The sequence below is a fragment of the Rhinolophus hipposideros genome (assembly GCF_964194185.1).
Source record: "Rhinolophus hipposideros genome assembly, chromosome: 20".
In the NCBI taxonomy this organism is placed as follows: Eukaryota; Metazoa; Chordata; class Mammalia; order Chiroptera; family Rhinolophidae; genus Rhinolophus; species Rhinolophus hipposideros.
The window spans coordinates 17,068,937-17,096,119 of record NC_138066.1 but is presented as its reverse complement, the minus strand read 5'-3'; the positions used below and the strand labels follow the sequence as shown (position 1 = coordinate 17,096,119).

Sequence of the window (27,183 nt, the reverse complement as noted above, 5' to 3'; positions counted from 1 at the left end):
TTATTCTCAGTTCTCTATCAATCAAGGGGAAGGGGAAACACTTTCTCTGAACCCTTGGTGAGTAGCAGCGGCAGCCAGCAGCTGCCAGGGCAGGGGGGAACTTCATTTCTGGCTCTGACGTTTATGAATGTGACATAGAATACCAGTAGGGATTGGAATAAATCAACAGCTTCTTCAAAGGTGCCAAGGGGCTACTTTAAAATTTCTTCCCGTTGGGGGTCATGTTCCTTCTCCTTCTTTGCAGGCGTGGGGGTGGAGAATGCTGTTATTTGCAACGTGGAATGAACCACCTTCTTTCCCCTTCTCCATAAAAGCACAGAGCCAGGACCCAGGATGCTCTAGAGGAGAGCATTGGGCCTGTCTCTGGATGTGGAGAAAGGCTTGGGGTGTGAAATCCTGGGCTGAGGTTGGAATATTGGCTCTGTCACTCACTAGCTCTCAGTTTCCTCATCTGCAAAATGGAGATAAAGAAGCCTGCACTGCCCACCACCCAGGGCTGTTGTGATGATAGAAAGAGATGCCTATAAAGTGAGTGCCCTGGGCCGGCCCTGTGGCTCAGGCGGTTGGAGCTCCGTGCTCCTGGCTCCGAGGGCTGTGGTTTAATTCCCACATGGGCCGGTGGGCTCTTAACCGCAGGGGTGCCAGTTGGATTCCTCGAGTCCAGCAAGGGATGGTGGGTAGGGATGGTGGGCAGCGCCCCCTGCAGCTGGGATTGAACACGGCACCTTGAGCTGAGCTGCCGCTGAGCTCCCAGATGACTCAGTTGGTTGGAGCTCCTCCTCTCAACCACAAGGTTGCCGGTTGGACTCCCGCAGGGGATGGTGGGCTGCGCCCCCTGCAACTAAGACTGAAGGGGCAACAACTTGAAGCTGGACGGCACCCTCCACGGCTAGGATTGAAAGGACAACAACTTGACTTGGAAAAAAGTCCTGGAAGTACACACTGTTCCCCAATAAAGTCCTGTTCCCCTTCCCCAATGAAATCTTTAAAAATAAAATAAAATAAAATAAAAAATAAAGTGAGTCCCCTGAAACCTTGAATAAGCTTATACAATGTGGTGAGTGGTTATTAAGGAACAATGATAAGGACCGGGTTTGTCCAGATCTTCCGGGTGTCCAGAAAGTTTTTTGGATGGACACCAGACGGATCTCCCCAAGCCCATTCTACGAACCTCAGCTTTTTCCTTTCCTTCAAGAATTCTGGGCAAGAAACACTGATAGTCTGTTCCAAATACAGCTGGACTCTTCCCAATGTCTTTTGTAAGCCTCTCCTTCTGCCCCTCTAAATATCAAGAAAAGAAAGGTGGGCAAGTATGATAGGCGGGGGGGGGGGGGGGGGGGGGGGAGACAGAGAGACAGAGACAGACAGAGGGCTCCCAAGGACAAGGCAGGGAGTGTGGAGCTGTTGACTCTACGAACTTTGCCATTGCAAACTTAGCACAGATCCTTTCAAGGTTCTGTACAAGAGCCCTGCTCACTGAGATGAAACTCAGTGTGGGTCCCACAATCCCACTCCCTTTATTTGTTCCCTAAATTTCCAGATGCTGCATACCACCTTTTCCCTGCTCTTTGGGCTTTCTGTGGATTTCGATCCCATCCAGGCTAAAACCCTGGCTGTGGTTGGGAGCTTCGGTGAGGGCAGAGGGAAGTTATGGCCAGAGTCCATCCCTGAGGCTCCTCAGGACAGCAGTTATCTGTATGGCGTCTTCTTCTAACCCTTTTCCTGTATAGAACAAGATTCCAGACAGCTTTACTCCCCAGAGGCAACTCGTATGCCAGTTTCCTGCTATCCTTATAGAGAGAAAAAGGATTTTCTTTAAATATTTGTTTAACACTTTATTTAAAGAGATTAGGTGCTGCAAAGAGGAAGGATGAACAGAGGAGCATATTTCTCCATTGTTTGGAGCAATTCAGCTCTAGTGGGCAATTGCATGCTCCATGCTTTAAAATAATAACTGTGAAGCAGGACCCCCCTCTCAGCTGAAGGCAGTTAACCTTGGGAAGGGCGTGATATCACAGCCCACACCTGCATCTTATCAAAATACTCCTTTTAATCAAATACAGTGATTCCCTAAAGGCATCTGGTCAGCAAAATTCTCTTCTGTCTTACCGTGTTTCCCCAAAAATAAGACCTAGCTGGACAATCAGCTCTAATACGTCTTTTGGAGCAAAAATTAATGTAAAACCCAGTCTTATTTTACTATAATATAAGATGGGGTCTTATATAATGTAATATAGTATAAGACTGGGTCTTATATTATTTTTTGCTCCAAAAGAAACATTAGAGCTGATTGTCCAGCTTATTTTTGGGAAACACGGTGCTCCACTTCATGATAATGCTTTAGCGTTCTATACTGGCCCTTCAGCCAAAGTCTGGCTGGTCTATCCCTAAATCTGACTCTCAAGGTGGCTATTATGAGATTCTTATTCTTGCTGCCCTTAAGGGAGGTGGTCATTCTTGTTGACAGTTTTCCCCCCTCCCTGTTTTTTCCCCACTCTTTGTATCTGAGGAGGAAGTGGGCAGGGAATGTAACTGAGGAGATACTGGAGAGCTGGTGATATATTTTGGGTACTAGTAATCTGATTGCAACTGTGGTTGGAAGCCTAGTAATGGCAGGCTGAGTTATTTGGACCAACTATGCCAATAAAAACAACTGAAGGTGCTAGATAAAATATCAAAACATCTTAAAAGCCCTGAAGAGTTGATAAAATAGTTAAGAAATTAATAGGCCAATATGGAAGAGAAAACCAGAGCGTGAAACTCCTTTTGCCTGAAAGAGCATCTGTCAATCCGAACAGATCTGAATTTTCATTTTGATCACCTGGAACAGGGAAGAGCTTAGAAATTCAAGCTCAGTGCCTGCACACGGTGGAGAGTCTAATAGAAGATCCTCCCCTCCGTGTACTGAGCCCCCCAAAGGCTACACCATCAGGGTAAGGGTGGGCAGAAGTACACCAGCCCAGGTTTGCATTGCCTGGGTGATCCAGGGTAGCTCACACTGGGAACTCCGTTTAGACAGCTCCAGACTGGGAATGTCCCTGATGCCAGGCAGCAATAACCACAATCCTGTCTAGATGAGGCCCCTTCATGCTTAAATGATTCCTCCATAGTTTTTGTTTCAGTGCAGTTACCAGAGCATTGTGACAGACAGCCACGCCTACAAGAAAATAAGTCTCCATGAGTGAGAACCATAGAAATAAGAGACAAGTGAAAAACAGCTGAGAAGATTTCACACTATAGAATGATCGGCATGGAGTATGAAACAACCATACTGATGGTGGTTAAAGAAATAAAAGGCCAGCTTGAAAACAGTTGCAGGGAATAACAAATTAGGTAAAGTGACAAAATGGACATTAAAAGAAAACAACAAATAGCCATTCCAAAAATAATAAACCCACAGTAACTGCAATGAGAACTCAACTTATTAATTTAAAAGCAGCTGAGATGCAGTGTAATAGAGAATTAGCCAAGTAGAATATAATAGTGAGAAGTTACCCTGAATTCAGCATGGAGAGACAAAAAGGGGAAGAGAATGAAGAAGAGATACCGTGGCCTAATATATGCTTACTTAACGTCCCAGAAAGAGAGGAAAGAACAAATAGGGCAGAGGCAAATGTTTGAGAAGAGATAAGGGCTGAGAATTTTCCAGAACTGATGAAAGACACTAGTCCACAGATTTATTTGAGAGGCTGATACATCCCAAATATGAAAGTCCTGTCTAAACCAGCAGCCAGAGAAGAGAGGAGGGAGGCGTACAGCTGAGAGTTGCCCTCCCAGCTTCAGTAGGTTAAATTTTCCATAAAAACCTTGATTAGGAGGCACTACATTTCCACTAAGAAGCAGAACCATGTGGCTTTGGTGCCTGAGGCTCCCGGCTCCCTTTTCCCTTCTCCCCCTTCCACTGCCTCAAGACCTCTCCCTCAGCCAGGCTCCTGTATCCTCCCACGCCTCCACAGAGGCCTTCTCTCAAACCTCTCTTTCTGGACCTCAAGGGAAGGAGGGGAGCCCAAGGCAGAAACAGAAAAAAACAACAGAAGAATAAGAACCAGTGAGAAAGCAGAGTAAGGGATGAGTTTCGCAGGCACTGTGAAGCTCAGGAGATGTGCCAGCACGGCTTTGGGGGGCCAGTCTCGAGGCAACAAGCAGAAAGCGGGAATGGAAGATGATGAAGGGGTTTGCTCTTCACAATTCTGCCTCCCTTCCCTCTTTCCTTCCCCTCAGGCTTTCCTCTGATACTCTGCCTCCATGACCCTACGCCTGGCAGTATGGTGTGAAGACAACCTGTAACTGTTTACGTTCCCTAACAAACAGCAACATCTGTAGTCAGGTTGCAGAGGTAGGAGAAGGGAACACCATACTGGTATCTGCTTGAAAACTGGAGAATACCAGAGAGCTGAATCCCTTTCTTGCATGCTACTGAATTTGGGTTGCCATTTATCACCAATCAAGCCAGGTTAATCCATGGGAAAGGTACTTTACTTTTCTTGCCCCCAAGTCTCACTCCTCCCTGCAACTGCCCACCCCAGAGTATCCCGATATCCAGGCTATGAAGCATGGAAAAGACATGGAAGAGAGTCTCTCCAGAGAAGGGAGGAGAGGCTCCTGACAGAGAATGCATATGGGGCCTCCATCTCAGACACACCCTCACCTGAGAATTGTGACCTCAGTTCTCAGCACTCTTTGATTTGTCAGCTCCTCCCACATCTGCTGAACTTCAGTGGGATCATCTCAAAAGCCTAGTGGTGGAAAAATACCCACTCAGATATACATATGTATAAAGATACCTACTTAATGAACACCTGGGTATATCTTAGGGCACCACAGTCAGATGTGTGTGCAAATATGCACACACGTTTAAATAGAATTAGGACAGAAAGACCTTGAGATAAGATTAACAAGATGTCATGCAGGGTGTCACGCAGGGTCTCTGCTCCTGCTCCCCACATAAGAACGCAGGATATGGTGAGGCCAAAAAGGAACACCCACGGAGCCATAGATAGGGGGTTCATACCACTACATTCTCACTGGCGGCTGGGTTGGAGACACAGGGAGTAAACATCTGCCAGTACCCCAACAAAAGGTCTTCCTACACCCTAGTCTCTCTGGCGGCCCAGGAGAGACACCCGAAGTAAGAGCCACATGATCCGCAATCTGCCGTCCACTTTTCTGCCTGCCAACCAGCCTCACTTGCTAACTGCAATCCGCGCAATCCGCAATCCCCATTTGCCAGTTTAACCACGGCAGTTATATCAGTGGCTAATGGCTAACCGGTAACAGCTGATGGCCAACTAGTCACAGCTGATGGCCATCTACTACCCGAGCCAGTACCTTTCCACGTGAGGCCGAGAGCCTGGAAACTGCACTCCTGGCTCTGTCCCCACAGAAGATTCCAGTGTTTATCTTCAGGAAAGTTTTCCATGACAAGAAAAATACCTCTTCCCTCATTTTTACTGCGTTTCCTCTTGTCCCAGTGAGGTCTGAAAGTATCGTTTCCTAGGTGGATTCTCCCTTCCCAGGCTAAACGATGATTTAATATTTTCTGAGTTTTCAGTCCCAATTTCCAGGACTTTCCTTATTTTCCTCATTTCTCTGGAGACTGTGTAGCAATCGAACTCATGTGTCTTCAGGGAGCAGACTTGAACTTAATATCTGCCATTTAACAAATTCAAAAACAAAGGCACAACAGGAAGCAGAAACCAGGATCTCTGGGTGTTCCCCTGACCCCTTCTGGTCTAAAGGTGGGAGTACTGCCCTCAGCAGCTCACAGAAGGCACTGTCAATCTTTCTTGTACCTTGCTGGGCCAATCCAGATGGACTTCTCACCTCTCAATATCTAATACTAGACAGCTAGAGAGCCAGAGCATCAAAGGGTGCCTATGAGAGCCAGAGAAACCCACCATCCAATTAGCAAACACATATGGGTGCTGTCTCTCTCCCAAATGCCTCCTCCATACCATGGAATACTATGCAGCCATCAGGAAGAATGTACCAGCTCCCTATGATGCATGTGGAAGCCAAGAAAGAGGAAACAGGAGCAGCAAGGTGCTGTATGGTATGCTCCTTCTGAGGTTATAAAAAAAAAAAAGAATATACCATTGTAACTATGTTTGCATACCCATGGAACATCTCTGGAAAAATACAAAAGAAAATAGTAACAGTATTGCATGTGATGAGAAGAATGAAGTGACTGAGGACAGGGCGGGAAGGAGACTCCCTTTCACAGTGTTCTCTTTTGTACCTTTCAATTGTTGTTCCACGTGTCTGTGTTATCTATGAAAAACAACTCCAAAAAATGACAATCGACAGAAGATCCCTTCCCCTTAAGAAGCTAGGGGGGAAGGCAGACATGCAAACAATTACAATACACTATGCTCATTGTTGTCATTGAGACTAGACAGAGTGGAAGGAGAGAGGTCATCCAAGGGGGCTTGAGGGTATTGGGGAATTTGGAATCATCATAGCAAATGCTGGAAGCTCTCTCAGCTCAGTGCAGCCAGGGCCTAAAAAGCACAGTGAGAAAGAACTGCAGAAACAGGCAGAGGCCAGAATGCAAACTGCCGCGTGTGCCAAATTAAGGAGTTGCAATTTTATCCTCCTAGGAAATGGGCAGCTGTTAAAGAATTTTCAGCAGGGGAGTGACCTGTTCAGATTTACCATTTAGACAGAGCACTCTGGCAGGAATGTGGAAAGATAGATTAAGAGGGGCAAGGATGGGGTGGGGCGACTGGTAATGAGGCTAATGCAAGAATCTAGGTGAGGGAAGGCGAATGGATGACGGGGGCAAAGGGAGCAGGGATGCAGGAGAGGGAATGAAACCTGAGACGTTCCATGGGTCCTCAGGGCACTTGGAGACCAAGTACAGCTCCCAGCTCTGCCACTCTTCATTTTCTCACGTTGGCGTCCTCTGCACATTCAGGGACCCAAACACCCCTAGCAGCTGGCAGGACTGGTCCGCAGGGGCCACTTCTGATGGGCCTGCCTGCCTCCTTGGCTCAGGCTCTAGCTCCTTAGCAAAGGGGGCAGAGGAAAGAAAACAGAAGCCTCTCCTTTGTCGTCTTGCCATTCAACTCCTTGGTCTCTCTTATTTCTCTCTCTCTCCCTCTCTCGATTCGGATCCTCTCATTATTTCTGAGCTGTAGAGCTTGCTGCTTCCTTGGCTGGGCTCTCCCACCCCCATCTGTGAAGTGTCAATCAAGCCATCAGATGAGCAGTTCAGTCTCACATCCTCAGTGACTGCTCCAGGACACAAGCCACATCTGCTGACATACAGCTACTGGCTGTCCCTTTCATAGTCGCTGGATGCAGAATGGGTGTTAAAATGGAATTTGAGGGGATCGCTTCTCTCTGCCTGCCCCTGTCAGGACAGCCACCAGGGTGGGCAACCCTGAGAGAGAGGGGAAATCTTTAAAAGTCAATTTGCTTTTCATTTCAAGGTTGGGCCATGGCCAGTATCTGCTCTCGGAGGAGCCGTTTGAAATTCTTAACAAGCAGCATGATGCCTGAGTCCAGGAATCCAGGGCAGGCTTGTGAAGTAGCGATGGGGAAATGGAATTGTCATTTTATCTCTGAAGGGATATTATATTAAACAAAGGAGGGAGGGGGGGAGACGAACTGCTTTGTAGTTTCCCTGGAGGATGAACAATAAGAAATGTCGGGGGTAGCAGGAAGAACTGAGATTAGAACAAAGAAAGAACTTGCCCAGGCCCTGGAACCAGTGACCAGGGAGATCTAAAGCATCTGCAGCCCCAGGGGACTTCTCCTTCTTTTATAAATTGTCAATGGAAGTGCATTTTTATAGAATATGGAAACTAATGAGCATTAAGCTCAATTATCTCGCCAAATTCTCTTTAGACCTTTGGTGACACACGCACATAACTCGTGATTGTGATCCGTGTGTCTATTTGTGTTCTGCTTCTTTTCCTCAGTGTGATTTCATGTACACATTTCTGTGGAACCCACAGTCCTCATTTTGAATTGCTACATACTATTCCACTGTGCCTACATGCCAGAGTTTGTTCAGCTACTCCCTGGGGCTGGGTCATTTCCAATTTTTTATATTATAAGAGCACAGCTACCAATGTCTTCATACAAATGTCTTTTTCTCCCCTTGGGTATTTCCTTGGAGTATAGTTCCCCAAGCCAAATTTCTAGGTCAGAAGGTTTGATTTTACTGTTCTTGCACACTGCTCGAGAATTCTCCAGAAGGCCCAGACCATCTGAGTTGCCATCCTCCTCTCTCTCTGCCCCCACAGCACTGACATTAGATTTTATCATTTTTATTTATTTTTGCTCGTTTACTAGGCACACAGCGTGCCTTGAAGTTATTTTTTTTTTCACTTTTAACAAGGTTCCATTTATTTAAAAACAAAACAAACCAACAACAACAACAACAACAAACCTGAAGGTATCCAAAATGAATACACACCTGAAAGTATTTTCTGAGGGAACTACTCAGCTAAGCTTTGGTAATAACAAGCACAAGGTGGTTTTAAGAACAATTGCTTGTAGATACCTTTTAAATTATCATTTTACATAAAAACTTACTTTATTATACACCCAAGTAGTGCTTCTCAAAGGGCAGCACCATTTCTTGGCTGAGGGAGTGGAAACAAATCATCTTAAGGGCTTTTCGAAATGCAACACTATCCACCCCTGGAAAAACATTCTAATACACTTTTTTTTTTTCTTTTTAAAGCATCCTACAGAGTTTAAATTCTAATAAAGTAAATATCAGTCTTTAATATCCCACATACACAAAAATTTCTTCGGGGTCCCCCCTTTCTCAGAGTAAAGAGGTCTTGAAACCCAAAACTGAGAGAACTACTGTAGTTCATCCTTAGCCATATCTGGTCAGTTTCTGGCTCTGAGCTCATAAAGCACCAGTGTGATGAAATTACCCAGAGCTGCTATATAAGGCCCTGGCTGGGCTGAGCTTTCTGTCCGTTATAGCCCAGGAAGCTGATTTGTGGTGACCTGTTGGACTTGGACCTTGTAGCTTGTTTTCGCCTTGTTTCCCCCCCACACCATTTTATTTTTTCCCTTCCCTCTTGTTTCCGCCTTGTTTCCCCCCCACACCATTTTATTTTTTCCCTTCCCTCTTGTTTCCGCCTTGTTTCCCCCCCCACACCATTTTATTTTTTCCCTTCCCTCTTGTTTCGTTTGTCTCATTTGTTTAGTATTATTAGTTAGTATTGTTAGTACAGTTATTACATTTAGTCAGTGTAGTTAGCATAGTTATTGTTTATTCCCCCCCCCCTTTTATTTTTTCCCTTCCCTCTTGTTTCCTTGGTCTCATTTGTTTAGTTAGTATTATTACTTAGTATTGTTAGTACAGTTATTACATTTAGTCAGTGTAGTTAGCATAGTTACTGTTTATTAGCACACTTAGTATATTGTCGATACAGTTAGTATATTTAGGCAGCGGAGTCAGTGCAGTTACTGCTCGTTGGCACCGTTGGAGAGAGCAGTTAGTGTCAGTGAGTGTAGCTCGCGGGTCACCATGTCACGTGACTTCACAGACATCCCCGTGGACCGGGAGCCCCACACGGCCCATTACGAGCTCAATGGATCCATCGGCGAGGGCACCTTCGCCAACGTGGTGGCGGGCACGCACATCCTCACGCAGACCAAGGTGGCTGTGAAAATCATCAAAGAACGCGTCTCCGACAACAGGCGCAGCGCTCTCCTGCGAGAGGTCCGCTGCATGGCAGACCTGCGCCATCCTAACATCGTCCAGCTCTTCCACGTCATCATCTCGGCCGATTGCCTCTACCTAGTCCTGGAGTTCGTGCCCGGAGGGGACCTGCTGGGCCACCTCCGCGAGCACGGCCGCATGGCGGAGCCCGCGGCGCGCGGCGTCTTCCGGCAGCTGGTGTCCGCCCTGCACTACTGCCACGAGAAGGGCGTCGCGCACCGGGACCTGAAGCCGGAGAACGTGCTGCTGGACGCGCGCATGCACGCCACGCTGGCGGACTTTGGACTGGGCGCCCCCTCCAACATCCAGCAACTCTGCACCTTTTGTGGCAGTGTCTATTATACTGCCCCAGAGCTGTTCCTGGGCGAAACATACGACGGCCGAGCCGCCGACATCTGGAGCCTGGGCACACTGCTCTATGAGATGCTGACGAACACCGTGGCTTTCGATGGACCGAGCTGGCTGCATGTGATGATGAAGATAGGCGGCGGGCGGTATGTGGTGCCAACCTACCTATCCACTCAGGTGGCAGACCTCCTCCAAAAGCTGCTGAACCTCAAGCCTGAGCAGAGAAACAACCTGAAGGACATCATGCCAGACCCCTGGCTCAACATGGGCGAAGAGGAAGAACTGAAGCCGTACGTTGAGCCACCCAGTGAAGTAATAGACACCTCGGTGATGGAAGAAATGGTAAATATGGGCTTTTGTAGTGAAGACATCAAGAACACACTATCAAATAAAACCTACAATAACATCCTGGCTACATACTACATCTTATACAGAAAACACTTAAAATTCCAGCATCGTACCATAAAGGTTAAGCCCTTTCATCCTCCTGAGATCCAGAGCAGCAGCCCCTCCCCAGCCCAGGAGGTTCAATCCGACTGGTCCGGTTGCCAGCAAGCAGAGCAGCAGCCTGTGGAGCCAGGGCAGAAGGCCCAAGAGTCTGCCGGTCCTACATACATCCAGGAGTACAGAATAACCATCTCTGAGTCCAGTGCCACCCCACCTCCATCCAGCCCAGGGTCCAAGACCACCATTCCTGAGCCCAGCCGGGAGTCTAGGAACGCCACCCCTAAGCCCTTCCCTCCCAAGTACTGCTGGGGCTCCAGGACCTCTACTCCCGAGCACAGCCAGGACTCCAGGACCGCCACTCCTGAGGAAAGATCAGGCTCCAGGAACGCCATTCCTGAGCCCAGCCAGGACTCCAGGACCGCCACTCCTGAGGAAAGATCAGGCTCCAGGAACGCCATTCCTGAGCCCAGCCGAGGATCCAGCACTGCCACTTCCGGGCTCTCCACACCCAAGCACTGCTGGGGCTCCAAAACTGCCACTCCCGTGTCCTCCACTGTCGAGCCCAGCCAGGGCTCCAGGACTGCCACTCCTGAGGAAAGATCAGGCTCCAGGACTGCCACTCCTGAGCACAGATCAGTTCCTGAGCACAGACCAGGGTCCGGGAACACCACCACCGAGCGCAGCCCTGTTTCCAGCACCATCCTTAGTCCAGGCCCCCAATGTCACCCTGGGGACTCTCTGTCCAGCCACAGCACCACCAGCAGCAGTGGAAACGCAGAAAAAATCAAACTGGGCCGGCGGCAGGTGTTTAGGGGGTGCTTGAATTTTTTTCGGAAGATGTTCTGTCTGCCGCCCAAGAAGGGGCACTGTAAACGGAGCCAGGTAAAGCCCCTTTAGACCCTGGACAGCAAAGTCAGGGTTATAACAAGACTCCGGGGAGGTCAAGCCTGGCTTAAAGGCTGAACGGGGTGAAGCTGAGGACCAGGGAGCCTGAGCACGCGGTGGGGGAGATCGGCCAGAGGCTGGACGCAAACTGCAGGCGGCAGCAGTACAAGAAATGCACATGGTGCGTCCAAGGAGCCGTGGGAGAGAGGACTTGGTCCAGCAGACAATGGAGATGTAAACCGTGCCACGGCGTCTCTGCGTGGGATTCCCAGCCAGGGTATCTGGCATCGCCGTGGCATCCGGTATGGCCGGGGCCTTCAGAAGGACCTCCTTGGAGGACAGCCTGGAGCTCCCTGGGAGACAGGAGGAGGGACCACCATTGCTGCAGGTCCACCACTTCGGCCCCCAGCTGGGTGAAACTTCAGAGACTGGGCTGTTTTTCCCGGGACCCTTCTTTCCTCCCCTGCTCTGTGTGGAGGGGATATTCTTATTAAAGTACTTGGTTTTCCAAACCTTTCAATAAATGTCTTGCTTCAGAAAGATGTATTGGGTCCTCTTGTTTTGCATCCTCCGGTTTGAGGAGCGTGTAGTGATGTAATACTTGGACTTCATTGGCACAACTCTGCACCTTTGCATGTTGTACCCTCTTGGTCTTCTGTTTCCTTGGCTTTGAACCCTCAGCTCCCTTGTCCATGTCTCCTTTGTGGCAGGATGGTGTTGCTTGCTCACATAGCACACATGCTGCCTTCTTCCTGTGGATGCTGTCGGGTCATAAGAGATTTGATTTTTTGCATGTTGAAATCGGGACAGGGGTACCCTGCCGCAAAGAACTAACAAATCACACCAAACCACTACACAGCCGGCCCCGACACTGAGAAGCCATAGTCGCCTTGAAGTTATTTAATTCCCGTTTCTTTCCTTGCTAGTGAGACTGGGCACACTTCCATGCGAGGATTTACTATCTGCTTTTCCTTGTGTGTAAACTGTTTATCTCCTCTGACATCTTATCAAGAGAAATCCAGGGGCTAACCTTATGTATTTATGTCAAGCCTTTATATACTTAAATAGTACATTTTTCTCCGTTATGGCTGCCATTTTTTTACCCTACGGGAGCTGTCCAATTGTGAGGTGGATGCTATCTGGTCCCATGTGGGTTAGGGTAAGGTGGAATTGAGATGACTTCTAGATTCCAGAGTGATGTGTTTTTTTTAAAAGAAAAAAAGAAAGCCAGTTAAATGGCACCCCCTCTCTGGGCCCCTATTCCTAGGAAAGGAAGGGCTGGGCTGAGAGGACAGGTCATTGCCAAGGTCACTGTGGGGGATTCTTTGCTGGGAAAAGGCCACTGCCCTGAGGCTAGGCAGTACCCTGTAGTCACATGGATTTCCCCATCCATTATTTTCTCCCATTCACACTGAGATATTCAAATCAGAATCATTACAAGTTCTGACTATTCTCCAATATAGCACAGTGGTTAAGGGAACAGGTTCTGGAGCAGACAGACCTGGGTTCATATCTCAATGCCTACCTTTAGCAGGTGTATGGCATTGGGTGAGTTATAACCTCTATAAAATTTGATATCTTTGGCTATAAAGTGGTTATTTTGGTTATGGTTGCATAAAAAACTACCCCAAAACTTAGCAACTAAAAACAACCATCGTTTTATTCTATCTCATGATTTTGTAGGCCAGGAATTCAGATGGGGTTTGCTGGGTGATTATTTTGCTCTATGTGACATAAACTGGGTCCCTCCGTGGTAATTAGCTGGTGGCTAGGCTGGGCTGGGGGTCCAAGATGGTTTCGCTCTCATGTCTGGGTCCCCATAGTTTCAGGGCCTCTCCACGTGGTCTGTCCCACAGGGTGGTTGGACTTCTAACATGGAGGCTCGGGGCTCCAACAATGAGTGCTCCAAGACAAGGAGAGGAAGCTTCTACCCCATGTCACTTCTACCATACTCTATTGGTCAAGCAGTCACAGAGCCTGTACTAGGAGGAGTGACAAAGAATCTGGGGCCATCTTTAACACATCAAAGTGGGGATAAAAATACTTACACTTAGGGCTGTAAGGATTAAAGGAAGACGATGTATGCAGAGGCAGTTTTACAAGAACCTAATGAATCCTCAACCATGGGGCTCCTTAATTGCATGGTCTCTTCCAAGTCCTAGCACCTAATTTTGTATTCATAATTTTTCTTTTCCTTTTCTTAAAGAGGACTCTCGTATAAGAATCAGGCCCTACAATTCCTGGCTCTGTCTGAATGCATGTAGAAGTATTTATTTAGCATACTGCCTGACCTAGAGGGACCCTCCGTGCCCTAGGCTGGTGCCTGGTCCCCCGCCTTCTCCTGAGAAGACTCCTCTCACTCTGTCCTTTCCATCTGTTCAGGATGATTTCTGAACAGGACAGAGTGAGAGGAGTCTTCTCCTTTAAAAAGAAAAAAAAAGGAAGTAAAACATGCTGAGAATAATTTTATAATCCCAAAACTGCCATCTCAGTTGGCCCCTGTGTCTGTCTACCCCCTGAGCTCACCAACCACCAGAGAGGTGGACCTTTTCCTGAATATAATGCCAAGTTCTTAGCTCGGCCCTCTAGAATCTCCAAAGAAAACCAGGCTGAAGAGAGGGAAGCCAGTAGAGAGAGGCAGCATTCCTGGTGCCCAGCTTGGTCTAGGAGGCATTGAAATTCCAGGGCCGAAGTCCCAGAGACAAAGATCATAATGAGACAGGAAGGTGGCATAGGAAGGAGAGCATTTGCATGACAATAATTGAGCCAAGAATAGAAAACTAGAGGGATGTAAGGGTGAGGCTGGCAGCTGAGCTGGGCTAAACCTCACAAATCAGCTCTGCTCTGCGGAGGAGGCGGGAGCTCAGCCCTGTGCCAGGCTTGGGGGGAGGAAGGAGCAGAGAGAAGGGCATGGCCCCAGGGGATTGTGGGAATGCTGGCCAGGCTGGACTTTGTCCTACTCCTCCTCCTTCAGCCCAGCGCCTCCTTTGCTTGCCTTCTCCTTTGTGTATGGGGTCTGTGGTTATAGGGCTGACTCAGTGGGCTTCATGGCTGCTCAGAACGATCTCTGTGATGCCATTGTGATCGGGGCAGGTATCCAGGGCTGCTTCACTGCCTACCACCTGGCCAAACACGGGAAGAGGGTCCTCCTGCTGGAGCAGGTACTGTGTCTCCTCTGCATTCCTGACCTCAGGGTGTCTGTTTCTTGTCCCCTAGAGAGGGGTTTCCAGAGCTGGCAGACTAGAGGGGTGAGGCCAAAGGGCCAGGTCGTCAGAAACTGCAATCGGTAGCTTAGCTGTACGGTGTGTTTCATGACAATGAAAAGGAAGTTCCACCCTCCCTAAGACCCATATTGGGTTTCTAGGCACATGTCCTCCTTCTACTGCCTCCAGTTCCTGCCCTTGTCCAAGAAATGTTCCAGGCCCTGTTCTCTTCCTTCTTGCCACTCATTCTCTTCTGTGCCAAAATGGTGGATCTGGCCCAGAAAAAAATCAATTCTGCTTTGGGTCATCTTTTTTTTTATTTTTCATTTTATTTTATTTAGTTTTAATTTTTTAATTTTTTAATTATTTATTTATTTATTGGGGTGACAATTGTTAGTAAAATTACATAGATTTCAGGTGTACAATTCTGTATTACATCATCTATAAATCCTATTGTGTGTTCACCACCCAGAGTCAGTTCTTCTTCCATCACCATATATTTGATCCCCCTTACCCTAATCACCCATCCTCTACCCCCTTTACCCTCTGGTAACCACTAAACTATTGTCTGTGTCTCTGAGTTTTTGGGTCATCTTAAGTACAGACAATGTTGCCTAGAGGCAAAGCCTGATTGTCAGCTTCAGAGGTGGGATTCTTTCCTACAGATTCCTGGACTCTCACCCTGGAACCCAACAGAGGCTTCAGTTTTTTCTGCCGCCAGATAATAACAGCCCCTTTATTTGATACACAGGAAATAAGACTTAGGTCTTATTTTTCCTTGTATAAAAGGTGACCCCAGGCAGTGCAGTCTACTGTGACCCCTGCACAGTAGGAGGGAACCCAGTACATCCACAGGGTCCTTCCCAAGAGAGGCCCACTCAGCCCACCTTCAAAGGTGTCTACCCTCCCACGCTTCCTACAGCTATCCAGGTTAGTCTGGGTTTATTCTTCTTGGTAGTGTGTTGGGTTGGTTAGAAACCTTTCTATCAGTTTTCTTAAAGCCTGAGGGACGCTTGGTTCAGCCCTGCAAGAAATTCTCCACTTTTGCTAAATCCCAAGTGGTTTCCTTGTCCTGAGTGATCTGAAGCCACGGAAAGTCAGCATCAGTTTTCTTGTCCATAAAATGAGGGGCTTGACTCAAATGATCTCAAAGATTCTTTCTAATTCTGCTTCTCTATGTGTCTGAGGGGGATGGGGTAACAGCAGGATGACTGAAGACAAACGAATAGAGAGACTTTGGGATGTGAATGATGTTCCCTAAAAAGGAAGCTGAGTTAGGGCTACTGAAGAACTTCTATTCTGATAGTCAGCTCAGGAACTTGGTCCTTCAGGGAGAATGTGCGGAAACATCTGAAGAATAAGTGCTTTTGGTTGACAGCACCTGATGAACTGTTTCCTAAAGGGGGGAGGGCCGTGCAAGGGGTAACCGTGTCTGTTGTCTCTCTTGTTCCCCACTTCTAGTTCTTCCTACCACATTCCAGAGGAAGCTCCCATGGGCAGAGCCGGATAATCCGAAGGGCATACCCTGAAGACTTTTATACCCAGATGATGGATGAGTGCTACCAGATATGGGCCCAGCTAGAGCAAGAGGCTGGAACCCAATTACACAGGTGGGAGTGGGGGAGGAATTTCTTGAGTCATGGGGCCTGGCACCTGCAGGTGCTTCTAGTAGTGAGGGGCAGCACCACGAACACTAGAAATGCAGTAGAGGGACACAGAGGGCACCTAAGGGGGGTGCCGGATGCCTAGAAGCATTCTGCTCACTGTCATGATAATTGCCCCACAGGTCCAGCAGGCTCCTGCCAGCTTCTGACTTCTAGGACCGGGTTCAGGCCATGTGTTCAAGGCTAGCAGAGGTTGTATCTATATTTCTGTGGAGTCACCTGAGATTCTTTTAGGGCAGGGATTGATATAGAAAGGAGGTTACTGTGTTGATTCTTTGTATTGCTACTAGTATTCCTACCTTTCATGCTGAGTTCAGCTCCCAACTCCCAGAGTGGCCCCTACAAATCCATTTTATTCTCTCTGAATACCTCCTCCCACAGGAACCAAATAGGGGTGCTCCTCAGACCCCATTACTTGCCATAGGTGAGCTTGCAGCTCTTTCCCTGTTGCCCCCGTGGCTTTCTCTAACCCTTAAGAACCCCCTCCTCACTGACCTTTCAAACACTCATGGGGAAGAAGGCAGACAACTGTGATGCAGAGAGAACTTTAACCACCCACCCTACTTGCCCTCCCATCTTCTCTGTGGCTCTTAACTGAACTTCCTACAAAACTACAGCTCTACCCTCCAGGGTGGCAGTTATTTTAATGGCCAGGAACCAAGAGGTTACTGTTCTGTTGCAAAAACACCATTAACTTAAGAACAAAGTGAAATCCATTATGCAAATAAAGCTAGGGCAGCTAATTACAGATTTATTCCAGAAGCAGCTAATGCACCCAGCACCCAAATAAAAGAGCATGTCTTGCTGAGGTGTGGCCTGGCAAAGGGACCCCTTTCTGTCAGCCATCTGTGAATACTGCTGAGATTCTTGTGCTAAAAGAATGAGAGGCCTTGGAGGGCATACTTCTTCCCAGCAGGCAAGGAGGTGACTAACAGAGATGTTAGAAGAGAGTCTGGAATCTTCAGTTGGAAGATGATTCTAGAGACAGACAGGCTTGAATTTGCCTTTGTGCTCTACCTCTTACCAGCTGTGTGACCTTGGAAAATTTCTGTACCTCTCTGTGTCTCATTTTTTTCTCTCATAGGATTTTGTGAGGATCAAACGAGCCTTATGAAATGCTTTGCACAGTGCCTAGTCTCTTTCAATAAATGGCAGTTCCTTCTACCTATTTTGGGTTAGCTGTGTCCTATCTCCATTGAACATGGGAGGAAGAAAGGCGGGAGGAGACAGATGGAACGCAACAACCATAGACATCAAGGGGAATGGCTGCTGGAGAGGGAGAGAGGGAAAGGGACCCTTGGGAATGAGATTCTCATATGTTCGCAATCTTCCTCTTTGGCAGGAGGACAGGAATTTGGAACCAGACAAGCCTGTTACATATCAGCTCTGACACATTTAACTGTGTGGTTGGGAGCAAATTGTTTAACCTCTGTAAGACTCAGTTTTCTCATTTGTAAAGCAGGTGTAATACTATCTATTTCATGGGGCTATTGTGAGGATAAGTATGTGAAGGGCTTAGAATAGTTAGTACCTGACCATCATCATCATCATCATTATCATCATCATCATCGTTACCACATATTTAGTGCTTATAGTAAAAAAACTAAGGTTGTTTTAAAAGTACTTGATACATGTTAACTCATAATTCTCTGAACAACTTTATCAGAGGGTTGCTACCGAGTCATCAGGGCCTTCATCCATTAGTGCAAAATCACAGAATTCCTATACTCTTAGTCCAGAGCAGGGCTTGGCAAACTTTTTCTGTAAATGGCCACATAGTAAGTATTTTAGGCTTTGCAGGCCATATGGTCTCTGTTGCAACTCTGCAACTCTGCCAATTACTCAACTCTGCCACTGCAGTGTAAAAGCAGCCACAGATAATATGTAAACAAATGAGCATGGCTGTGTTCCAATAAAACTTTATTTATGGACCTGGAAATTTTATATCATTTTATATCATTTTCATGTCACGAAATAGCCTTCTTTTGCTTTTTATCAACCATTTAAAAATATAGAATCCATCTTGGCTTGTGCGACAGACGAAAACAAGTGTCAGACCTGATTTAGTCCCTGGGTCTTAGTTTGCTGGCCCCCTGGTTTCAAATATACCACCAACTGGTTACTTTGTGTACCCCCTGACTCCAAACAAGTTCATGGGTAAGTGATCCCCGGTTAGAAGACTACTACTATACATTTAAAGAGAGGGACTTATCATAGCCCTTTTTTTTGCCCTTCTTAAAAGACCATTCTGATGCCTTCCAGCCTCTGTTACAAAAAAGGAAGAGGAAAGTGAATGTACTTTGAAAAACCTTTAAGTCCTATAGAGTGCTAGGTGTTGTATAATAATAATAATAATAATAATAATAATAATGTTATTATTAAGTTTTCTTATGGCTGAGCTAATTTACTCAGGCACACTAATTGATTTGGTTCTTTTACTTAGCAGGGACACAGAACAGATGCTTCCCATTCCAGTTCTTTTAGATTTTGTTCTTAATTCTGATTGTCTAAATGATTCACCCTCTTTGTGGTCCTTCTTCTCTTAGGTTCATCTGGAAGAACCAGCATAGTATCATAATGTAACTGATAGATATGAATGTATTTACTTAATGTTATTTGATGATGATTGAAAAAAATAACACCTTCAGGAGTTGGTAGGTAAGGTGGTTGCCCTATTCTCTTTATTCTGTTCTGCTGCTTCCTGTGACAGTGGCATACTAAACATGGGTGAGCTCAGGATATTTGCATATATTTTGGGAACAGACTGTGACACATGTGTCAGATCACAAGGTCTGACTCTTCTGTGATGTGTAGAGCCAGGCCGCTGATAGCAACAGCAAATCCCAGCTCTGTGGTCCCTCTCCGTCCTGCCCCGCCTTTTCCCTTTGAGTCCTACTATCTAGCTCCTGACCCAGACTGCCCCTGCTTAGCTGACAATATCAGACAAGATCACAGCCGTAGGCAGTACAGCTGCTGGCAGAACCTGGTGGCCCCCTCCGCAGCTGCTGCTTCCTGTGTCTGCGAAGTGTCTGGCTTGTCAGCCACAGCCCCTCCCTGGAGCGGTCTTTGTTAACCAATTCCACCTCGGCCCACTGAGCAGAAGATGAAACGCCAAGAGCTCCTCCAGAACTAACAAAGACAGCAGCCATTACCAAGGCTCTATTGGAGTCCCTTTCCCAAGGTGACTCTGAGAGCTGGCTTGCCTGGCACTTTTAACCTGGAGAGGGGAAAGCCGGAGCCTGGGATGGGAGATGGCAGATGCAGGGAGAGCTGTCTGACTCTCCCAATTCATCCTGCTTCCTGTTCTGCTATAGCAACTAGTGGCAATCCCTAATCACTAACTCCCTACATCATGTCTGTGGCTTTAGTTGGGCCATAGCATCAATAAAGACCCTTGGGAGGAATTTTTGATGAAGGCACAATCCATACCAAATGCTCTGCATTCTGCTGAGAGTTAGGAGCGGCATGCTTCCCAGGGTTCCCCGACCACCCAGCCTCACCTCTAGGTGCTTCCTTCTAGACAAGCCCTGACCAGTCATTTTTTGGGCATTTCTTTTTCCTGCGATGACCTTATCCTTTCTTACCCTTCTCCTCCCCAAATTTTGTAGCCTAGACCTGAGCAGAAGAAGAAGAGAGGGAAGCCAAGAGCACAGGAGTGAGAAATTGATGGAGAATGAATAGTCTGTTTATTGGGATCTAAGAAAAACCATTAAGAAAATAAGCACTTAAATGATTTTTCAATATGCCCATGGAAGTTATCTATCTTCATATTGGGGGGAAAAGACCCATTCTCCAATCCCGGTTTTGATTGACTGATTTCCAATTCTCTAAGCATTTCCCACAGGAGTTTCTCACCTATCTCCCATAATGACAGGCCTTTGCATTTCCAGGCAGTGTTTTACATTTATTTCCGATTTGCTCATAATGGTCAAAAATCTCTCTCCAATCCAAGGCATTTCTCCAGCAGTGCATGGTTTCCCTCAGGCCAAATAGCTCAGCTGTGATCCACGGAAAATGAGAATTTCCCAAACACATCTTCGGACTAGGGGAGGGTCCAGCGTCGCAAATTCAGATGGAAAATTTCCCACTGTTAGATCAATATCTGAGCTAAGAAATAAATGCCACAAGGGGCAGAGAGCTGAAGCAAAATGATTACGATCGGCACAATTACATTCACCGGCAGAATCAGCTTGCTGATTACTCCTTGGGAAGGGGAGCTCCCGCTTCATCCACCGCAGAATGACTCGGGAATGAGAACGTCACTCAGCATTTCATAATTTGACAGATTTGCCTGTGTCTTGGCAAGAGTTCAGTTTCCCCATACAGTACATTCCTGTAAGAGTTTTTATTTCAGAGAAGGAGGAAAGGAAGAAAGGAAGGAAGGAAAGAAGGAAGGAGGAAAGAAGGAAGGAGGAAGGAAGGGAGGAACGAAGGAAAGAAGGAAGGGAGGAAGGAAAGGAAGAAGGGAAAACATCTAAATTTCAGAGCATATGAGAGACCAAGGCTGGTATATGCAGGCAGGGTTAAAATATGCTGCACTGGAATTTCCCAGCCAGGTATCTGACAAAATGACTGCTAAGGTGAGGGTTAAGCCAGGTCTTTCCCAAAATTCTACCCAGCCACAACCTCATTGGGTAAAAAGGGTTCAAAAACATACACTTGGGTGACTTCTTATTTACATTGTTGAGCAAGAAGTTTACTAGGCAAGTTTTCATAAACTGAGAACCAATCTGAAGTTTTTTCGGGGGCCACAGGAAAAGACTTTCTGCTGGCTGGTGGGGATTTCTCCAGCATCTTTCCTCTGCTGAGCTTTAAAGAGGCAGAGGCACTCATTGCTTTCTCACCAGTGGTGAATGCTGGGTAGGCGGGGGCCATGGCAAATGAATTGGGCACGCTGCGTGCCTCTGTGTACTGACACCAGCCCCGGGGCCCGCTGTGTCCCTCCCTCCTCCCAATCTTCTCTTTAATCCCCCCAACCAGATAATGTGGGATTTGGAAGCATGTAATATCCATGAGACTCCATTATAGGCTATTACGAGCTTTATATGCAGTACCTGGGGGATGTACCAGGCTGATGCTGGCAACTACAGCTGCTGAAACTAAGAGGGATGACAGAAATGGTTCCAAGGGCCAAAGTGACCCTGCCATTGTTTAGATCAGTTTCCATAAAAAGGGAGCTCCGGTCTCTTGTGACGGAGAGACAGAAAGCATTAAAGAGAAACAGCTTTCACTCCCTTAGGGAGTAAGAAGCATAGAGAGGGGTATAAGAATCATAGAATCACTGAATTAATTGCTGGAACCCCAAGAGACCATCTACTTGTTTCTGCATGAGAGTTATTCGGCATTTGGTTGGGATTGTCCTGAGCATTGCAGGTTTAACATCCCTGGTCCCTGCCCACTAAATGTGAATGGCAACCCCAGGGGATTGTGACAACTAAAAAGAATGGCCCACGCCATTTCCACATGCTCCTGGGCCGGGGATGGTACCACCTGGGTGTGGAACCACCAATAATCCAACAGACGTGTTACAGAGGAGGAGACTGGGCCTGGAGCAATGAGCAACTAGAGAAAGGTCACACAGGGAATGCCAGGACTGGACCCAGAGCAAGACTCCCAATTTAGGACCCATCCACAAAACAGGCAGCTCTGGAAAGGAACCGGGAGGCAGAACAGGACAAAACATTACATGCCAAGAAAAGGGACAGGGAAAAGAAACAGCAGGGGGTAAAATGGGGGGAGAGGGTAAAGAATAGAGATGAAAGTACTGAATGGAGTCAGAGGACAGGAGGAAGGCGAAGAAATCATATCAAACTCATTGAATACCTACCACTTTCTAGGTATGGTGATAAAAGAGCCCTTAGGATCTCTGCTCTCAAGAGCAGGATGGATCCTGAGAAGAGGGATGGAGGACAAGCAAACCTATGAGTAGTGAGAGCCAAGAGCAGACTTGGGAATGGGCTGGAAGCCAGCTCAATAATACTGGGACCCTTACGACAGAATCGAGATGACTTTACCTGTTGTTTGCATGTGAGGCTGGGACTCTTCTTTTTCTTTTTCTTCTTTAATTTTTTTTTTAAAACTTTATTTACGGGTGTTTTTCCAGGACCCATCAGCTCCAAGTCAAGTCGTTGTTTCAATCTAGTTGTGGAGGGCGCAGCTCACAATGGCCCATGTGGGGATCGAACAGGCAACCTTGTTGTTAACAGCACCGTCCTCTAACCAACTGAGCTAACCGGCCACCCCATCTGGGACTCTTCTTGATGCCTGGTCCTGGGACCCTTGCTGAAGAATGAGGGAGATTAACCCTCCCCCACCTTTTTTTCTTTAAACAGGCAGACTGGACTACTGCTGCTGGGAAGGAAGGAGAATCCAGAATTAAAGACAATCCAGGCTACGTTGTCTAGGCAGCGGGTAGAACACCAGTGTCTTTCATCTGAGGAACTGAAGCAACGTTTTCCCAATATTCGGTTGGCCAGGGGAGAAGTGGGACTCTTGGACAAATCCGGAGGAGTTCTCTATGCAGACAAGGCCCTCAGAGCACTCCAGGTGATGCTGTGCAGCATTGGGGAAATGCCACTCCTGGTCTGGGCATCCTGGGTCCCAACCAGCCATCCCCTGATCCCCATGTGGGATGAGGGTCTTTGCATGCCGGCTTTAGTCTTGACCTTTGGGCAGGGCAGTTTTATATACCCCACTAAGCCTTGTCAATATGGGAGAGGAGGTCTAGACTCTGCCCTAACTGAAGAACTCTTTGTCCACCAGGGTGAACCATAAATATAACCATTTATCCTTCCCTGCATCTGCCCTTTTAGGATGCAATTCGACAGCTGGGAGGCATAGTGCATGATGGAGAGAAGGTGGTAGAGATAAAACCAGGGCCATTGGTCTCAGTGAAAACTACCTCCAAGAGCTACCAAGCCAAGAACTTGGTCATCACGGCAGGTCCTTGGACTAACCAGCTTCTCCGTCCCCTGGGAATTGAGCTGCCTCTCCAGGTAAGGGGAGCTGGGAGCTGGAAAAGAAGCCTTGGAGTCAGATGGTCTCAAGTTTGAGTCCTGGATCTGCCACTTGCCAGTGGACAACTTTGGGCAAATTCGTTCACCTCACTGAGCCTCAGTTTTATAACCTGTAAAATGGGGCGTAGGGCTATTGGAGAATTAAATAAAATGATATACATAAATCCCTTAGGTGATGGCCTGGCCTATAGTAAGCACTCAATATACGTGAGGTTTTGTTAGTTCCTGGAGAGAAAGAAGAAAGGCTAGGTGGAGTTACGGGAGAAGACTAAGGATGGGAGGAGAGACAGAGATTCAGAGATTTTTGTGCATCATGACATAATGTAACATGTAAATGACATGAAAAATTGGTGAAAAAGGATGGATGAGTTAAGCAGGGCATCTGGTCTTGTAATGAAAGGCTACAAGACCCAAGAAGAAACTGCTCTTATTGTGTTTAAGAGTTCCATGACTTTCCCCCTTCATCTTCCACTTTCTCTCCCTGTTTCAAGACCCTGCGGATCAACGTGTGTTACTGGAGAGAGAAGGTTCCTGGAAGCTATGGTGTGTCCCAGGCCTTTCCATGCTTCCTGGGCCTGGGCCTCAGCCTAGCTCCCCACCACATCTATGGTCTGCCCTCCAGAGAATACCCAGGGTTGATGAAGGTAAGTGAAAGGCTGAGAGAAGGCTAGTCGGGGCTCACACAGATTTGGGGCAGCTGCTCTAACTTCCCCGAACAGACACCTTCAGACCCCAGTGAGCAGCCGTAGGGATCTACTTCACTATTTGCTACTTGCAACGCAAGACCCTCAGCTGTCCTGAGGCCCAGCAAAGGGAGGCCTTCCTTTGCAAAGAGAGGGTTAGCCGGGGACCTGACAGCTAGGCAACCTCATGTGGCAACAAGCAGTATCAGTCAGGACTGGGGAAGGCTGGGGTGATGGATGGGGGTCGTTCTGTGTACAAGCCTGCCCTGGGCTGAGTGGGTGTGGGGGAAGGTCGGCCCTCACAGCTTACACTGTTCTGATTGGGAGAAAGGTCTGCTATCACCACGGCAACAATGCAGAGCCTGAGGAGCGGGACTGCCCCACAGCATTCTCAGACATCCAAGACGTCCAAATCCTGAGCCGCTTTGTCAGAGATCACTTACCTGACCTACACCCCGAGCCTGCCATTATGGAACACTGCATGTACACGGTAAAGGTGTGGGCAGCTGGGCCAGGCCCTCTCACAGCCCTGAAGAACAAGGGAAAGAGACAGACAGGCCTTGCACTGCTCAGGCCCAACTCTATTTGGCCCCTGACATTAGCATGAGACTTGAAACAAACGAATTCATTTCTGTGGGTCGGTTCACCTCTACCACAAACGGCCCATTAGATGTCATTCACATTCCTTTTCATTAGAAAACTAGGCTTATGCCTGGCTGTCCTTCACTATGATTCCCAGAAGAGCTTTAAGAGATTTTTTTGGCAACACATTCTAGTTGAGCAGGCCTTAGGGACAAAGAGAAGAGACAGATGTCACCAGGGCCTGAGGCATCTTGGCTAAGTCAGTTTACACGCATCAACTGAGCACCTACTGTGTTCATAGCTCTGTGCAAGAAGAGAGGCAGATGGACAAATGAGAAAGACTGGCATATCCAAAGAGGGCACTGGCATGCGGAGAGCATTCTTGTGCCACACTCCCATTCTTTCTGGAAAGAGATCCAGCTGGGTCCCCTCCCTTCTGTGCCTGTATGCAGTGCCTCCTCCCTCTATCGTCCAATGACACAGGTGTGATTGTTTCTTTCTAGAACACCCCTGATGAGCACTTCATTCTTGATCGACACCCAAAGTACGACAACATTGTCATTGGTGCTGGATTCTCTGGTGAGCCCAAGAAGGGGAGTTGGGGTGCCTTAAAGCTGACCTACCTCTCTGCCAGGCAATGTGGTGTTTTCCATGCTCTTAGCTGGCCAGATGGGGGCCAAAGCCTAGACACTGAGTATATAAGGGCCTGGGCAAGGCAATCAGAGAAAAGGCGTTGTCACGTGGGGCGTCCGGCGGGGCCTCTGGTCCCGCTCCCCACATAAGAACACAGGACATGGTGAGGCCAAAAAGGAACACCCACGGAGCCATAGATAGGGGAGTCAAACCAATATTTTCTCGCTGGTGGCTGGGCTGGAGACACAGGAAGCAGGATCTACATAATCTGCAACCCGCCATCCTGACAGCAGTCCGCGCTTGCCAGCCCCCATCTTCTCGCTAGCCCCCATCCTCTGCTAGCGTAGCCACGGCAGTTATATTAGTGGCCAATGGCTCACTGGATACAGCTGACGGCCAACTAGCCACAGCTGATGGCCATCTGATCACAGTTGATGGTCATTTACTACCTGAGCCAGCACCTTTCTATGTGAGGCCGAGAGCCCGGAAACTGCTTTCTGGGGTTCTGTCCCCACAGGGGTACTCATAGTGGGGGTCAACTTCTGGCTCTGCGGATATGACCAAGAGAATTAATCCTATCTGGGGGCTGTGGAGGGGACTTCTAGAGAGCCCAGCCCGTTTCTGAGGATGCTTGACAACCCTGCTCTCCTTTCTCTAGGGCATGGATTCAAGCTGTCCCCTGTTGTGGGCAAGATCCTGTGTGAATTAAGCATGAAATTAACAACACACTATGACTTGACACCTTTTCAAATGAGTCGCTTCCCTGGCCTGGGCAAAGCTCACCTTTGACCCCTGGTTAACAGCCTCCCTCTGTACACAGGAGCTAGGAATAAAGTCCACTGCTGGCAAATGCTTCTCTGATGAAAGAAGGGGCTGTGGGATATTATCCTTTTCTCCTGCTGTCTTGAGTCCCCAGTAAACACCAGATGTTTGAATCTACCTTATTTTCCTGGCCAGCTCCCCAGTTCCATGACTTTTATTTTGCTTCCAGAAGGTTAATCAGATATTCTATAATCACAGAGTAGCAAGGACCTTTGAGATGGACATCTTAATGAGGAGGGGGCATAAGGACTGGCTCAAGAGACCAAAGCAGTTGTTAAAATTCTCTTCTCTGGGCTATTTGATGAGCTTGGGATGGGATTGACTAAAGCTGCCCAGGGGAGAATAAACAAGATGATTTGGGCCGGCCCGGTGGCTCAGGTGGTAAGAGTGCCGTGCTCCTAACACTGAGGTTGCCGGTTCAATTCCCACATGGGCCAGTGAGCCGCACCCTCCACAACTAAGATTGTGAACAATAGCTCTCCCTGGAGCTGGGCTGCCGTGAGCAGCCGGTTTGCGTAAGCTGCTGTGAGATACCGTATGCTGCCAGGAGTGGCTGGTGGCCAGTGTGAGTGACCGGTGGCCAGTGTGAGTGGCCGGCAGCTGGCGAGAGCTGCGACCGACTGCCTCAGCCTGGGGGGACGGAGCGCAAGGCTCATAATACCAGCATGGGTCAGGGAGCTGTGTCCTACACAATTAGACTGAGAAACAACGGCTTGAACCAGAGTGGGGTGGGGGGAGGCAGAAGAAGGAAAAAAAAATTATTTGTAGATGACTGATGCCCTTAGAGTTCGTTTTCCTAAAACTAGCTCCTTTCCCTCCATCACAAACTCCCATAAAATCTCACTTATCTTGGGTGCACAATAAATATTTGTTGAAAAAATGTGTTGAATAAACAAACAAATAACAGCATTGCATCAAAGTCTGTGCTGGTGTTATTTTCCATGTGACCTCATTTCTTACAGACTTAATTGTCTAAATCAGCACCACAGAATCCATTACCCTAGGAATTCTTGGGGGTCTTTATTCCCTCGATGCACTGCACCTTCTTTCTCTGGATTCTTTTTCTGGTTCTCATCCTCTCTGTAGTTCTGTAAAGATGCTCAGTTCCCCAGTCTCTCATTAAGGTGTATTGTCAGGTCCTTATGAAGATGGAGCTGTTATACCAGAAAGAAAGAGAGACACACTCTCTTAGAAGCCCTGTTCAAT

The 27,183-nt window shown here is 47.6% G+C and overlaps 1 protein-coding gene across 4 annotated transcripts; it reads left to right on the top strand.

Moving 5' to 3' along the window:
- The first annotated feature begins 14,196 nt into the window (after positions 1-14,196).
- Positions 14,197-26,911, top strand: PIPOX (pipecolic acid and sarcosine oxidase). 4 transcript variants are annotated; one of them, XM_081028504.1, is made up of 9 exons: positions 14,370-14,535; positions 15,367-15,507; positions 16,039-16,187; positions 22,574-22,787; positions 23,054-23,236; positions 23,749-23,901; positions 24,272-24,430; positions 25,026-25,101; positions 25,814-26,911. In XM_081028504.1, exons 1-9 carry the CDS (start codon positions 14,422-14,424, stop codon positions 25,942-25,944), a joined length of 1,320 nt encoding a protein of 439 aa, XP_080884630.1. In that variant the 5' UTR covers positions 14,370-14,421; the 3' UTR covers positions 25,945-26,911. The 4 variants fall into 4 exon arrangements, with proteins under 4 accessions (XP_080884633.1, XP_080884631.1, XP_080884630.1 ...); XM_081028505.1 differs by lacking the exon at positions 15,367-15,507 and having other exon boundaries at positions 14,334-14,535; XM_081028506.1 differs by lacking the exon at positions 24,272-24,430.
- Positions 26,912-27,183: the final 272 nt, after the last annotated feature.

Excerpts from the sequence above, each read along its gene's own strand:
- PIPOX (XM_081028504.1), top strand. The coding sequence starts at position 14,422 with ATGGCTGCTCAGAACGATCTCTGTGATGCCATTGTGATCGGGGCAGGT. Across the intron at positions 23,902-24,271 it reads AATACCCAGGGTTGATGAAG|GTCTGCTATCACCACGGCAA; the intron begins GTAAGTGAAAGG and ends ATTGGGAGAAAG. Across the intron at positions 25,102-25,813 it reads CATTGGTGCTGGATTCTCTG|GGCATGGATTCAAGCTGTCC; the intron begins GTGAGCCCAAGA and ends TCCTTTCTCTAG.